This window comes from Lichenostomus cassidix, unplaced genomic scaffold (genome assembly GCF_008360975.1).
Source record: "Lichenostomus cassidix isolate B80296 unplaced genomic scaffold, HeHo_3.0 HiC_scaffold_893, whole genome shotgun sequence".
NCBI classification, from domain to species: domain Eukaryota; kingdom Metazoa; phylum Chordata; class Aves; order Passeriformes; family Meliphagidae; genus Lichenostomus; species Lichenostomus cassidix.
The window spans coordinates 11260-26647 of NW_028147521.1; the positions used below are offsets into that span (position 1 = coordinate 11260).

General features: G+C 48.2%; 1 protein-coding gene across 1 annotated transcript; it reads right to left on the reverse strand.

The window, feature by feature from the left end:
* Window positions 1-280: 280 nt before the first annotated feature.
* LOC146422234 (uncharacterized) lies at window positions 281-15001 on the reverse strand. The gene is made up of 15 exons (XM_085046704.1): window positions 14754-15001; window positions 13788-13825; window positions 13228-13350; window positions 9972-10106; window positions 9359-9703; window positions 8755-8922; window positions 8269-8431; window positions 6085-6148; window positions 5331-5379; window positions 4448-4560; window positions 3666-3783; window positions 2873-2972; window positions 2242-2438; window positions 799-936; window positions 281-364 (listed from the first exon to the last, which is right to left on the reverse strand). The coding sequence occupies exons 1-15, from the start codon at window positions 14827-14829 to the stop codon at window positions 299-301; spliced, it is 1893 nt and encodes a 630-aa protein (XP_084902830.1). The 5' UTR covers window positions 14830-15001; the 3' UTR covers window positions 281-298.
* Window positions 15002-15388: the final 387 nt, after the last annotated feature.

Consider the following 15388-nt stretch of genomic DNA (forward strand, 5'->3'; position numbering starts at 1 on the left):
GCTTTCCACCTTTAAGAAACAAATTACTTTTCTGAAGGAAATGTTGAGCTTATTCACAGGGTGAGAAAGAATCTTCCAGGTGAGTTGGTGTTTCAGAAACTTTATTGATTTACAATCCTACTCTATATTCCTACTCTAAAATCTTCCTCTACAATCTTCCTCTATAATCTTCCACTACAATCTTCTTCTAAAATCCTACTCTACAATCTTCCTCAAAAAATCCTACTCTACAATCCTATTCTAAGCTGGTTGTGGAGAAACACTTAATGGACTGTCTTGGTCTTTTCTTATCCTTCCACTACTTCACTGCGATGATCATTGGCGCCAGGCTGGACGCAGGCTTGGCTGATGTTACAAATGGATGCTGCCCAAAAGAAAACAAAGCAACAATGAACAATGAGGCATGACTTTCCAAGCTCAGTTCTTCAAAGGCAGGGGCAATATTTTTAAATGAAAACAGGATTGAGTCTGACAAGGTCTAAGGAGTGTGGTGTAACGCTGGCACAAGTTGCCCCAAGAGCTGGTAGGTGCTCCATCCCTGGAAACATTCCAGGTCTGAGAAACGTGATCTACTTGACAATGTCCCTGCTCATTGCAGGGCACTTGGACCAGATGACCTTTACAGGTCCCTGCCAGGCCAGCCCAGCCTAGGATTCCTCACCCTTTCCATTTGGAAAGCACCAAGAGTGGGAGGTGAGGAGGAGGGGAGCTCATGTGATGCCTTGGAGTTCAGTGGAGGAGGAGCCCATCCCTCAGACACTGTTTCACTGTTTCACCTGCAGCCCCTTTGCATTTTACCTGCAGGAGCTCCTTGGCAGACCAGCGCTGCTCCTCATCTCTCTGCAGGCAGTGGCTCAGGAAGTCACTCAGCAAAGGTGAGAGGAGCTCGGGCTGTCGCAGCTCTGGGGTCCCTATTTCGGCTATCAGGTATTGAGCCTGGAGAAAAAGGAAACAGGAGGCTCCATGTGCTTCTTTCACATCTCTAACTGCTCTCCCTGAACCTGTTGTTTATACTCTGTCGTGGCACTTTCTGCCCTGGCAGAGGGGCACAGATGACTTTCATATACCAACAAAAACCCAAACCCCAATGCAGCCACAGCTTTTCCAAAATCCAGCACATCTCTTCGAGGCAGCTGATTTCATTGGCTGACCTACTTAGGGGGAACTACATCAGCAAAAGCACGTTTTGCTTCTCTGAGAATTCATACCAGCTTGACAGGCTATTTGGAAGAGGGACTTTGCACTATCTATTTCCAATTGTTATGACATGACAAGTGTGTCTGCTTTGTTGCTCCCTTAAAAACAGCTTTGATAATATAAAACTCATCATGCTTTTTATTCTGTTGTTGAAAAGAATGGTAATTGGAAGAAAAAAAAGAAATTCATCAGTTATTCCTTGGATAAGGAAACAAACATTTGGAACCTCGTGGTCAACACAGACACATTAACTTGCATGCAGAAATGTATTGGGATGAAAATGCCTCTTTGGGCAACTCTGTTTCTCAGCAGTCTCCAAACTTCAGCTTCCCTTATGTGGCAAAAGAAAAACTTTTCATGGTCAAATCAGAAAAGGGAGAAGTGCCACCCCTATGTTAATCCCGTGCTCATTTGGATACTCAAGTCAATGCATTAATGTGTGCCAATCCCAGAAAGTGCCAGCAACAAACGGGAGGTTTTGGCAGGCTCTCCATATCACCAGGCTCTGGCTTGGTGGCCTAGAGAAAGTGGTTTGGACTAGGAAAGAAATATGGTCACTAAGTGTTTCAGGAACACTGCACAAGAAGCAGAAGATACTATGTGGCCTTTACAGCCTCTTGTCCTGGTTTCAGGCAAGTTTTGAAGTGAGAAGAATGGGGCTGCATTTCATCTCTAAAATATCACTGTTTTAGAAACTTCATTGGGTTTAGGTTTCTTTTCTTCATTTCTGAAAAGATAACACCAGTTCTGAGATGCTTGTTCCTTGTTTTTAGGGCCATCTTCACAGACAGAAGAGCTGGAACAACTGGAAACCCAAAGCAAAGTGTTGCCTGAGAATGGGGAATGTCTGTGTGTGGTTAGGCTTGAGTTCCCCCACTGATGCAGACAAAACTCCTGCAGATGCTGATGTGCTGCAGGGACATTTGTAGAAGTGGACCTTGGTGGAAGCAGTGCCAGCAGATGGCAATGGGATTTTGTGCAATGGCAGACAGAACATGGGACAGGTCAGAAAGGCAGTGGGATCAGAGAGCATTTACACTTTACCGTGAGAGAACTTTCATTCTGGTAAGGAACTTCATGTTGCACCATTTCAATTCCGACTATTCCAAAGGACCATATGTCCACTTTGGGACCATATGGTTGCTGCGTCACAACCTCAGGCGCCATCCACCAAGACGTGCCGATCACCGAGCTCCGTTGATTCTGCTCAGGGGTGAGCAGAGCAGAGAGGCCAAAATCAGCTGAGAAGAAAAGAAAATACTGTTCAATTAGGGAACCAGGCAAAAGAATTCCCCACTCTATGATTGAGATTGTGCTGTTGAAGCTCTTGGAAATCCATCCCTGCTGCTCTGTTTCCTCAGGACTTTAGCCAAGGAAATTTGGAATTGTCCTCTTCAAAAAATCCCCAAATGTTTACACTGCCTCCAGCAGTGGCTTTTATGTCCTGGAAGATTTAGATTGTAGCTCCCTCCCTCTGGAAAAGACACACATATGAATGCGACTCTTGACTGCTTTTCCCTTGCAATGCCTCTGTGCACATTGCAACTGTGCCCTCAGCTCGCACCAGGGGGTCCCTGCAGTGCCACCAACACCATTTTTTGGGAACTGACATCCACTCAAAAGCATCTCTAAACCCTACATCCCCACAACACTGCCTGACCAGGAATATACTGACCCAACTTGACAGAGCCGTCGGTTCCCAGAAGGATGTTGCGGCTCTTCACATCTCGGTGGATCACATGGTTAGAGTGAAGAAAATCCAGTCCTTGCAGGCACTGAGAGGGAAAAGGGAAAAAGCAGGATAAAATTAGTGATGTGATTTCATCCCACAAGAAAGGAAACAGCTCTCAAAGATTCTCTTGGCAGGGAAATGGGAGTAATGGCAGAACACGGTGCCATCGAGAGGAAGAGTTGCTGCTGCAGCACTCGCAGAGCAGTAGCCTTCTAAGGGAAGGCTTCTAATGTCAGCTTTTGAAAGAGCAATTGCTGTTCTCCACTGTGCCCTGTAAAGCAGCCAGAATGATTGCTGCTGCAGTGGATGTGCTCTCAAGAAAAAGCCATTTTGGGTGCACTACTGTCCTTATCAGCTGAGGGCTGTGAGAAATGAGTCCCTCCTTTTCTTTGCCATTAGTTTCAAAGCCTGCTACCAGCACATATGCTTTTACAGGCAAGGAATGCAGTGCAGACAGGCTGGAGGCAAACATTTTGCAAGGCAAGGTGGAGAACAGCAAATACAAATACAAGAGACAGAGCGACAATATGACAGCAGGAGATCAGACGATAAGAACAGAGTAGAGTGAATGCAGGGACACTGGCAGGCAGTTAGTTCACTTGAGATGCTCTTGCTTCTCCATAGCACAGCAGCAACACAGAAACAAAGCTTGGCGCATGGAATCACTCCAGTTCTGAGCCCCTGTTTCCTAGACAGTCCTGCCCAAGCCCTTGGGAATACAGGCAGGATCCCCAACCTCCCGACTGATGGCTGCAATCTCATCATCACGCAGGTAGGTCTTGCGGGTGACATCCATCAGAGTGCCTCCATCCATGTACTCCATAACCAGCCAGAGTTCATTATCCACAAGGTAGCTGAAAGAAGGAAACAAGGGCATGGAGATGAGCATGCATGGCTATGCTGCTTTTTTGGCTGATTCCAGTTTCCTGGTCTGTTTGAAATGAGGACAGAATAAAAGGAACAGACATTGCCTCTAGGCTGTGCAGTGTTTGCAGTGTGTGCAGTGTCAAGTAGAAAGGCACATGTGTGAAAAAGGAGATGTCTTAGATGGCCAGCAAGGGAAAGATACAGCTTAGTAACAGCACAGAAGAAAAAGCCAGCTCTCACACAAAAAAAAAGCACCTTTCTGGAAAAAAAGCACCTGGTCTTCCTGGCATGCACAGCAATGGAAAAGAGAGGTAACAATCCAAAGGAAATCCTCCCTAGGATGGTTCATCAGCACTTAAGACACCCCAGAAAGATCATGCCTCAACATGGAGGCAATGAACTTGAAGGCTATTGACTTAGTAAGATAGGGATGATCCAGGTTTTTGAACAATTTTCAAACTACATGTGCCTAGGGAGACAAATGCAGACAAAATATAATCTCTTCCCATCCACTGGATATGAGTAGAGAAATAATAATTAACCAATAATAATACCTCTATTTCCTGTCAGCGACCAAAGTTGGTTTTTAACCTCACATGCTTGCAATATGTAAACATACACTCATGGGATAAAACGACAACCACCACTCACCTATCTAAATAGTTGACCAGGTTGGGATTCCTATTCATCTTCATGATCCTTATTTCATTAATGGTTAATTGCTTCGTCCTCAGCGATTTAAGCTTTATTTTCTTTATAGCAACCTAAAATGATGTTGAAAATCAGTAACTTGAGAAGTTTGTGGCATGAGACAACAACACACATGGAGTGAGTGATTTTGGAAAAACACAGCCAAGCTGTGCCAAAGTGCCTTGTGATTAGACCTTGGAGTAATTAGGAAGTGACATTCCAACAGCCCATTTCTCTGCTCACTTGGGGGCCAGTTACAGGACAGGTGGCCACTAATGTCCACCTGGTAACAATGGTGTCTCAACTATCACCACAAAGCTCTGACCACACTCTCTGCTCCTCTGGCAGGGATTCAAAAGAAGTAATCCAAGACTTGGTACTCTACCCATACATCCTGGGCTATAAGAAGGGCTTAGGGCTTTTAGGGATGCCTTGCAGATCTCTCCCTATGTGCAGCTCCCATGTGCAGCACTGCAGGTTGCTAAGGAATTTCCAGAAAGATTCAGATGCATTTGCTGGCAGCCAGAAATGAGAATTCAGGACTCTGAAGCTGTAGCCCCAAAGAGCAGTGAGATGCTCTAAGGCTCCACCTTTGTTTTAGCAATTGAGAGAGAGCAAGAGAGCTCATCCTTCTCTGAAAGGTACTGCTGCCCTCTGTGCCTTCCTTGTGGCAGCTGAGAAGGGCAAAGGCTGTCCCAAGTGTAATTTGCAGGCTGGCACCAGTCTGTGCTTCCTGTGCCTTTGCAGCACAGCTCGACGGGTGACCCAAAGCTCCAGCCACAGCTCACACGAGAGGGGAAAGCCCTCGAGAGCTGCAGAATCTGTGGGGGCTGTTGACATTTACCTCTCCTCCTGTGGCAGTGTCGACTGCTCTACAAACATTTCCAAAAGCCCTAGAAACAAAACAGCAGGAAAGAAAGGAGAAGCCGTTTAGACGTTGGAGTGAAAGCCAGCCCAGACAGGAGATCTCTGCTGTAAATACCTAAAACCTGCAGGATGCATGAGGGGTCTGCCAGAAGGCAGATGATGCATTTTCCTCTCAAGGGCCATGGGCACTGGGCACTGGGCCTGTTCCTGTAGCTTTGGTGTTTACAGCCTCAGATCAAAAAGCTCAGAGAGCTTATTCTTTCATCTCAGGTTTCAGTTTTTAAACTGTGTGGTTTTAATCCTGTCCACCAAGTATTTCCTTCAGCAAACTCTTGGAAAGAAATGTTCCTGAGGACTGTTATCTGACAGCTGTCAGGGGCTAGGTTGCTCTTTCAGGCAATCAGGATTCTTCTCCTTTCATTAGTGTGGCCATATGATTCTGAGACACCCAAAAATTCTAAGGAGATTAACACGCAGGTGTGCCACACTTGAGAGACAGGAGATCATCCAGGTCCTGTTCCTTGCTGCTGGCAAGACTTTGGCAGCATTGAGATGTCCTTGACAATGCCTTCTGGCCACATTTACAAATTCTGACTAGCAGTGAGTGGTGGGGCAATCTAACCCCAGTGTCTGAACATGTTTGCAGCTTGCCTGACATTACACGTGATAGATATTCCACCGGCAGAACAGCCAGCCTGTGGTTTTGTAGAAATAACTGTGGTTAGACTCACCCGCTGCCGATATTTTCCTGTTCAGTGTATTTTGTCACAGGATTTTCCATGTTAACCATTCTCCCTGAGAGAAACAAGATGCAAGATGCTCACTTTAAAGCAGAAATCTCACCTTCCAGGAGATACAAAAGGCAGCCCCACTGTCTGGGGCTCTGAGCCCTTTGTGGTCAGCTGGGTAACAACAACAAAACCACAAAAACTACAACAAAAAACCACAACAACAACAGCAACAACACCCCAGACAGCCTTGCAGCAGAGATGGCCTAGAAACAAAGCAGCAGCAAAGAGAGAAGAAGCTGTTTAGACGTTGGAGTAAAAGCCAGCAGACTGTGAAAGGACAGAGACTGATTTCCTACAATCCTTTGAAGTGATCTCTGGACAGGAAACAAAGCACCGCGAGTTGTTTTCCCAGGAGAGGAGGGCATCTTCTCCACCTTTCAGCAGTTTGCCAAAAGAATGCCTTTCCCTTTGTAAAGCAGAGCAGCTCAGGCTATAACCAATACCGATGGGGCTTTCAGCCTAAGGATCCTCCCCCTTTCTGAGCAGGCTGAGCTCGAAGATGCCCTTGCCTGTGCCCCGTCTGAAGAAGCACACTGCTTGCCTTCACCCTGACAGCGCGGATCAGTCGCTCGCATTGGACTCGCCCTCTCAGCACCGCACACGTCCCCATCTTCCCAGCTGGGCACAGCGGGCATGGGCAGCAAGGAGAGCAGTGCTCCTCAGGCTCTGCTGTGACACAGACAGCTGCCCAGAGGAGATGCTGAGCCTCTCGTGAGTCCAGGCCGTGCCATGCAGGAGCCAGCCCAGACGAGGGGCTGCTGCCTCCCGGCAGCTCTGCGCTGCAGCGGCTGGGCGTCAGCGGGACTCTCGGCTAAGGAAGGCTCCAGCCTCTGCAGTCACAGCAGCCGTCAGCAGGGGCAGGCCAGGTGGCACAACAAGGCTGGGAGAGCCCAAGGATGAGCACTGACAAGCACTGGCAAGAAGCCACAGCCAGTCCGAGCCCCGTGACAAGCTGCTATCCCCATTCAGGACACGACATGATTGGCTTTGAGATCAGACACACGGAGGTGCACATCAGTGCCCTTTTTGTGCCAACAGCTGATGGCAGACAGAGTCAGCTGGGCTCTGTTCTCAACCCCACCAGCACCTCTCTGAGAGCACAGCGCTGGCAGCTGTTATGGGCAAGAAGCAGATGAAATGAGTTGTGCTGCAGAATCACAAAGGGCTTGATGTGGTGTCCTAGAGAGTGATCCGTGCAGGGCTTGGGCCAGTGGGTAGGATTCTAGCAGTCATGGGGAATGACTGGCAATCAGCTACAACTGAATGCCATGGATCTGAGGAATATACAGTGGGTGGGCTGGAGGCTCACTCCTGAGAAATGCCAGCAGGGCAGTTTTACCTGATCACACCTCATCTGTATGTCTCTTGGACACATCTTTGTAAGCATAAAACTACAATACTAAATAGTGATTGTTAGAAAAATATCTTGGGTTTTTTTGGGGCCACACAGAAAACACCTCTTGCTCTCTATTTGTGTGATCACCTGATGTTCTTTCAAAGGAGCTCTCATTGACCAAAATGTAGCTTTCCCATAAAAACAAACTGTAGTACTGGTATTACTACAGCCATAAAAATGACATCAGGAAGACACCTGGGGCAGAAGAACTCCTTCAGGATGGAGAAATACCAACTCCACCAAAAAAACAAAAAAAAAACCCCAAATGCAAAGCAACAGAAAACACCAACCGAAACCTCTACTAAACCACAAAAAGGCAAAACCCCCAAACCAATCCATTTCTGCAAAGCTTTTGGTCTCTGATGACTGGTGGGAAGTCAGGAGTCTAATCACAATTTAGGTAGCCAAATATTCTGCACAGTTTGGCCACTAGCACCCAGGACTTGCCTAGAACATTTCCTAAATCACAGCCTTCTGCTCATGCAGGGACAATCCCTGCTTCTGCCTTTGGTGGAGAGGGAAGCTCAGGCAAACCCAAGCCAGTCCAAGCTGCCCTAAGAGGCAGCAGGAACATCCAGAGCACTTTCTCACTGCCTCCAAGCACAGCAGTTCCTGTGGGGAGTCCTAAATGTCCCTGTGACACCAAACTGAGGAGGAAATTTGGTCCAGCTGTGCTGACACATGCACACAATACACTGTCCCTCAGACAAGACACACACAAGACATACTCAGTATCTCCAGGTACTTCTCCTCCATCTCCTCTGTCTGAGCATCTCTGACCACACTGGAGCTGAACGAACTGTTTGGGCTCCCCTTCACAGCTTTCAGACTAGAGGTGTCACTAAACAATGCTTCTGCTGCAGCAGGTTGCATGAGAGAACCTGAGGAGCTCTGGGAGAAGAAATGAGTTTGTGTCAGAAAGGTGGCTGGCAGAGATTGCCCCGAGATCCCATTTCAAATAAAAGCCCTTAGGAAGATGCTGTTGGCCACATGCAGGGCTCTTAAACTGGACATTTTGCGATGTCCACTTCTCAAACAAATGGGTCAAAACCAAAAGCTGGTTTTACTCCAGTTCATGGCCACATTCAGCTTCCGTTTTCATGGGTTTTCTGAAGGATGACTGCCACAATGACCATTCCACTTCCTCCCAAGGACTCCTTCCCCCTCTCCAAGGGCTGCAGACACACTTGCAGCTCCTTGGTCTTGTGTTCTACCTCCTCCCATGTGCTCCTTCTTAACTCCACCCTCTTCTGGATGTGCTCAATCTTCAGTGCCTCTGGCTGGGACACTTCCTGTGCCTCAAGCTGAACGTGGGTCCCTTCATGGCCAATCACTTGCTGGAAGTCTTCATAGGCTGCCCAGAGAGATGTCCATTCTTCCACCTCAAGTCAAAGAAAACAAAGCAGTCAGAGACTACAGCTTGTCCTTGTCAGCTGTGAGTCACAGACTGTGAGGAAAGGGAAAGAACAGGAGAGGACCAGATTGACAAGGGATACAGACAGCTTGTTTCCAAATCCATCTGGCTCACCATGTTCCCCTGTAAAAACACCTTGAGAAACAAGGTGAGCAGGAGCAGGCCAGCAGGAATCCATTGGGATGACTGCTGGCCAGCAGGCCAAAGGACTAGTCCCACTGTCTGGGGCAGCAGCTGAGATTCAACAGACCAGCAAGTGTCCTTCAGAGCAGCTGTGACAGTGACCACAGCAGGATGGCACTCAGAGGCATCACCCCACCCACCTGCTGCTGTGCAGAGGAAAGGCAAGAAGGGCAGAAAGCCCCAGTTTTGGTGACTGCAGTGGTTATTGCTGTTTCACTCACTCTCTTTTGAAAAGCCTCATGCTTTTGAAGGAAGAGATTAATTTCATCCCTGATGATTTTCATGTTTTCCTCCAGCCTCTTCTCGTCTGCCTTGTTGTGAGTTTCTCTTTCCTGCAGCTCTGCCTGAGGCTGTTTCCTGGTGTCCTGTAAGGAACAAAAGACAGAAGGTTTCATGAGTGGAGTGGCTGCCACTCTTACACTCACCTGGTTCTGCAGATCGCCCCTCTGACGATGCAGATTCCAGTGCTCTTCAGATCCTCTTATGTCTTCCTTGTTCCTGCTCTTCACTGCCATGTTGGTGCTCTGAGCTTCGGGCAGCTCTGCTTGTGGCTCTGCCTTGATGTTCTGTAGACACAAATGCAGAGCAAGTGACTGGGAGCTGCCATCAGGCTCAGCTTTTTCCTCTTTTGACCTCAAAATCCCATTCATTCAGCCACTTCTTTCTGCTTCTCTACCTAACTCTACTTCCATTGTAACCCAGTGCTGGTCTCTGCAGATTTCAGGGCTCTGTGCTTTCAGTGCCTGCAGGACTCCTGGCCTCCCCAGTCCCAAGAGCTACATTTCATGCTTCCCTGCCTGCCCTTCACTCTGTCCCCTGCCTGGTCAGGCTTACCTGGCCATTGTCTCGTGGCTCTTCCACCTGCTGCCTGAGCTGCTCTTGCTGCTCTTGGGCTGGGAACAGCTCTTCCTGAGTCTGGCATGGCACCTCTGCTAGAGCAATCTGCTCTTGCTCTTTTTCTCCAAGGACCTGCACAGAAAGCAAGAGAAGATGGGTTTAAAGTTCCCATACAAGGTATGTGGGGCAAGACTCAAAGTTTGATTGGGCTCACACATTCCCAAAGCACTGTGCTGCTGCTCTCCTGGCTCATTCTGTGCCCATGGGGAGGCACAAATTCCAAAGTGAGACTGACAGTACAAACATAGACCATGTGGGACTGAATCTCCAACATACTCTTAGGCAGAAGACAGGGAATGTGTGGTATTTCTCAAGGGTCTGCTGAGGGCCTCCCTCCTCCTCTGCTGGGTCCTCTTTGTCTTTCAGTTGTGACTGACACCCAGCCCTGTGCCACAGCTCCATCCTGGCTCTGCAGGTGGCTTCATGTATGACCTCACTCCTTGGGAGGGTCACTTCTGGAGTTCATGTTCTCTTCAAGCCTGAATGACATTCCTGCCTTTCTAACATCTACACTCTTGCTAGAAACCCTGGTCATCCAGGATGTGAGGATGTGCACAAAGAGCCTCTGATGGAGGTCAGAGAGCTTCTACAGCCACCTCAGTACATGGAGGAGGAGCAAGGTGTTTATTCTCCTCCTTTTCTCAACTAAACATTCTCATGGACAGTAACAGAGACCCTCATTAAACTCCATTAACATATTAACTTACACACACTTTGGGGGGCCAATGAAGGACACCATGTGTCCTGTAATGCATGTATGACCAAAGTCACCAAACCCCACCTAGAGCATGGGATTGTGCCACCTCACTAGGACAGGCCAGAATTTATAGCATGAAAAGGGTTTCAGGGCAGAAGAGGCTGGAAGAGGAAAATATCTCTGTGGGAAAAAAAGAATCATTTCTGGAAGGGAAACATGTCTGCCTGCTTGGGATCTGTTGCCAGATCGTGTCTCTCCTCCTCTCCAGAAGCAATGCATTTAAGTGAGCTTTGCACCTCCAAGTGCCTTGCAGCAGACCCAGGAAGATTCATTGATGTAGATATTACACAGATAGATAGATAGATAGATAGATAATGATGATAGATAGATAGATAGATAGATGATGATAGATAGATAGATAGATAGATAGATGATAGATAGATAGATAAATAGATAGATAGATAGATCTCACTATCACAATCTCTCTTACTACACTTGCTATCACTACACACATCAACACTCAGCAGCCAGTGCCCTGATCAGCAGCAATCCTGTACTTGCTCTCCTGTTGCTTCAATAAACCACACTCTTGGGGAATCTGGAGCATGTAGGTCCTCATGGAATGTGATCAGAGCCAGAGCACTGCACTGGGAACTGCACTCTTTGTGCATCTGTGCTTGGGCCAGTGCTTCTCTTGGACTCGACCAGACTGAGGGTGCTAAAGTGGCTGTAATGAGAAATGAAGCCCAGCCCCTCCCAGCCCCTCTGATCTCTGAGGACCAGCTGGAATGCAAGGGCATTGATATCCTCCTGAATTCCCATACCCAGAACACAACACACTCTCATCCCCTGGGCTGCCAAAAGGCACAGGTGCTGTTAACTTGAAAGTGATGTGCAAGGCCCTAGTGGCTGGCCTGGCACCAGAGCAGCTCCTTCTGCACCAACATCCCTGCCCCAAACTATGTGTTCTCATGCAAAAAGACTGCATCTTGAGGAACTGCCACCTGGCAAACTAAAATTCTAGCAGAATCTCTTCCAGTGCTGGAAAAGGGCAGGAAAGGTTGAGCAAAAGCAACCTTTCCTGGAGAAAGAGAAAACACACAGGGCTTCTTCTCCTAGCAAACCAACAAACCATCAAACCAACAAAGATAAAAGTGTCACCTACTCCAATGTTTAAAGCACCTGGATGCAGTGAGGGGATGTTTGGCAGGGAAAGGGCCCTTGTGGTGAGCACTGTCATGTAGGGATTTATGGAAGTCTGGCTGAAGGTTGCTCATGAGCCTCCCTTTCTCCAGGCTAAAGCTCCTTCAGCACCTCCTCATTGGACTTGTGCTCCACACCCTTCCCCAGCTCCCTTGCCCTTCTCTGGCCACTCTCCAGCCCCTCAATGTCTTCCTGCTTCACAGGGGCCCAGAACTGGACACAGCAGTTGAGATGTGTCCTCACTGCTGCCCAGCACAGGGGAAATGGTCATTGCCCTGCTCCTGCTGCCCTATCATTGCTGACACAGGCCAGGATGCCCTTGGCCTTCTTGGCCACCTGGGCACACTCTGGCTCATGCTCAGCTGCTGTTGTCCAGCCCCCCCAGGTCCTTTTCTCCCAAGCAGCTCCCCAGGCACAAAGTTGTGCTTTTGTCTTAAAATACAGCATCAAGAATTTCAGGAAGTCCTTCCTGTTCTTAGCACTACAAGACAGCAGCCAAGCACCTGCAGCTTTGCCCCTAGGCTGCAGCTGGAGTTTTCAAATGGAGTTTTCAAAGCTGCAGACTTCACAACAGAAAGTATCAACAGAAACTCTCCTTCTCTGGTTTTTGCCTCAGAAGGAGGGTTCAGAACAATACAGTTTGTTTCTTTTGCCACATGGGAGAAGAGATGCCCCACACAGATTCATGCACAACACAATCATCTCTTTGCAGCTTATCAAAAGCAAAAGGACAGATACACTCACAGTGCCACTCAGCTCTGCCACAGACTGCTCTGCCTGAAGAGGGAACAGAACAGCCTGGACACAAAGGCACCAAAATCCCTCACTTCAAGCAGCAGCTCCACATCCCCAGTGGAGGATGAACTACTCACAGGTAAGCACACCCAAGAATCTTGTGGGAACAAACCACCCCAAAGCACTTGTGTGGTCAGATCAACATTTTTTGTGCCTCCAGCTCCTTGGCCAGGCTGTGGAGTGGGACAGGTCTCTCCAGGCCACAGTGTCACCTACGTACCCAGCAAGGCTGGGAGTGGTGTCCTTGGACACTCCCTCCTCTGGGGACAGGGAGCCTTCACGATCCAGGCTGGCCCCTATCAGAATCCCAGCAAGCTGGGGCCTAAACATGACAGGTCAAAGCCCATTTTCCAGCTGTCCCTGGCTGGGGTGAATCGCTAGGTGCTGGCAGGACTCCAGCACTGAGCATCTTCAGCCACCAACAGCAAGGGCTGTCTGGTCAGAAACTTGCAGCTCTGCTTTGCTCTACAGACAGCACCAAGGAGAACTGGCACTTACAGGCTCAGGAACTGCAGGCTGTGGTGTGGCCACAGCTGAAAGACTGTGGTCATTTTGCTCCTCTTTGGCCTCTTCTCCAGAAGCAGTGGGAGCCAGAGGAGAGTCTGCTCTTGGTTCTGTGCTCTGTGGACAGGCAGTAGTGTGAGGGACAGGCAGTTACCTATCATTTATAACCTTGTTTCTGTTCAGCTCTTTACCCAGCTCTACTAAGCAGAAATCATAAACTTGGATAGCAATGGGATTCTAAGTCACTGCAACTAAATTAAAATGGGTTAATTCAACAGTACTGCAAATTGTTCTGAATTAGATATTGCATCCTGGCTACAATCAGCAAGCAACACTCTCTCTGCAAACTTTGCTTTTAGTTCTTTAAAAGCTCTGAAACAGAACGTTAGGAAGCAGCCAACGATGTCTTTTTCTACTGCTGCTGCAGACATAGAAATGGATGTTCTTTCAGCCCACCCAGCTGGCCCTCTACACTCTAGTGCCACAGGCCAAGCTCACAGCTTGCTCCACAACTCTTAAACAGCAGCAACATCAAAGGTTCCTTTCTCACTCACCTTGGGATCGGCACCTCTGAACACACGGGTCAGGTGACCTGCAGAGGGCAAGGGAAGATGAACGAGATGCTGTGAGCAAACTGCCTGTGCTGGTGAATCCCACAGCACAAGTCAACCCCAGCAGAGAGTAGTTTCCTTTCACAACATCCCTCCACGAGACACAGCTCTCTCACTCAGCAACCAAGGGAACAGGACAATATTCCTGGTTGTGCCTATGCTTTGGCCTCTTTTGCCAGTGAATGAATATTAACTTGACCAAGAAAATATACATAGTTCTTTAACACTCAATGCTTCTGTTCTGCCCAACAGCTAAAGCAGCTTTTTTTCTCCTCTCTTTCAGGTATTTTTTTTTTTCCTCCTAAGTAAGTTGCATGCACTAATTCCCATTAACTTGCTGGAAACAGATGTCCAGAAAAGCTTCCCCAAAATCCCCCAGAGCTGTGGGAGTTCTACTGTGAAACAGCACAGGAGCAGCTCTGGAGTTCAGGAGCAGACACTTACTGTTTTGGAATTTGCTCTTCATTGCAAAGGGAATTGCTTGTTTAGCACTCAGCAAAGGGTCAAGTAAGACAGTCAAATTCTTTAATAACAGAATTGAGAAAAAAAGCAGCTTTCCCTGAATTCTGGGGAGAACTGCAGAGTTTTTAGAAGGCCTTTGGAGAAGGTCTCCCAGCCTGTGTTTTGGAAGTTGTCCTGCTTGACCCAGCAAACTGAGGAAAGGACAGACTCTTCTGCCACAGACTCTCCCGTGGAGGGAACAGAACCCCTGCAGATTCCCTTGCAAGTGCTGCTCGCACTTCCCCAGCTACAGACACCCCCTTTTAGCTGAATGTGTTGACAGAAGCTTCACCAAACCACTGGCATCCTAATGGCCTTTTTGTTTCAAAATCAACTCAGCTACTGAGAAAGAGCAGAAAGGGATACACAAGCCAGATTAGACTACACCCAGGGAAAACCTCTACTTACGTGCCAGGTTAGTTAGGTAATATCCAGAATAAGCAATGCCATAAACAGTGCAAACTGCAGCAGCAAATGGCTCCATGCTTTGAGCACTGCTGTGCAGGTTTGCACACTGTGCTCCAACACGGGAAAAAAGATCAGGCTCCTGTCAGAGTGCAGCTGCCCACTGACAACGCCTCAACCAGGAGGATGCTCCTGCACTGAGCAAGCCCAAGAGCTGCTCTGACACTGAGGCCTTCTGTGCACCAAGGCAACCTTCTGATGACACCACGGGGACTTGGCACCCATCCCCTGACATCACAATGCAGCTGCTCTGGGCTGCTCTGTGAAATAATGCAAAGCAGCCCAGCCTTCCCTAGAGTGAACACAAAATAGCCTGGGAAGTTCTCCTCTGTCCCAAAGCAGCTCAAACCCCCTTGTAGGTCAAACCCTGCTGTTCAAGGGATCCAGGAGTAACTCAAGGAGTGCCCCAAGCACCTACAGCCTCTACCCCAACAGAACACTGAGACCAAACTTTCCCAAACCAAAGGAATCCAGACCAAGAAAATAGCCCAAATCATTGCACAGAACCAGGAGAGAAGGCACTATTGGCATAACAGCTGAAATAATTCCTAAAAAATCACCCCACATATTCACACATT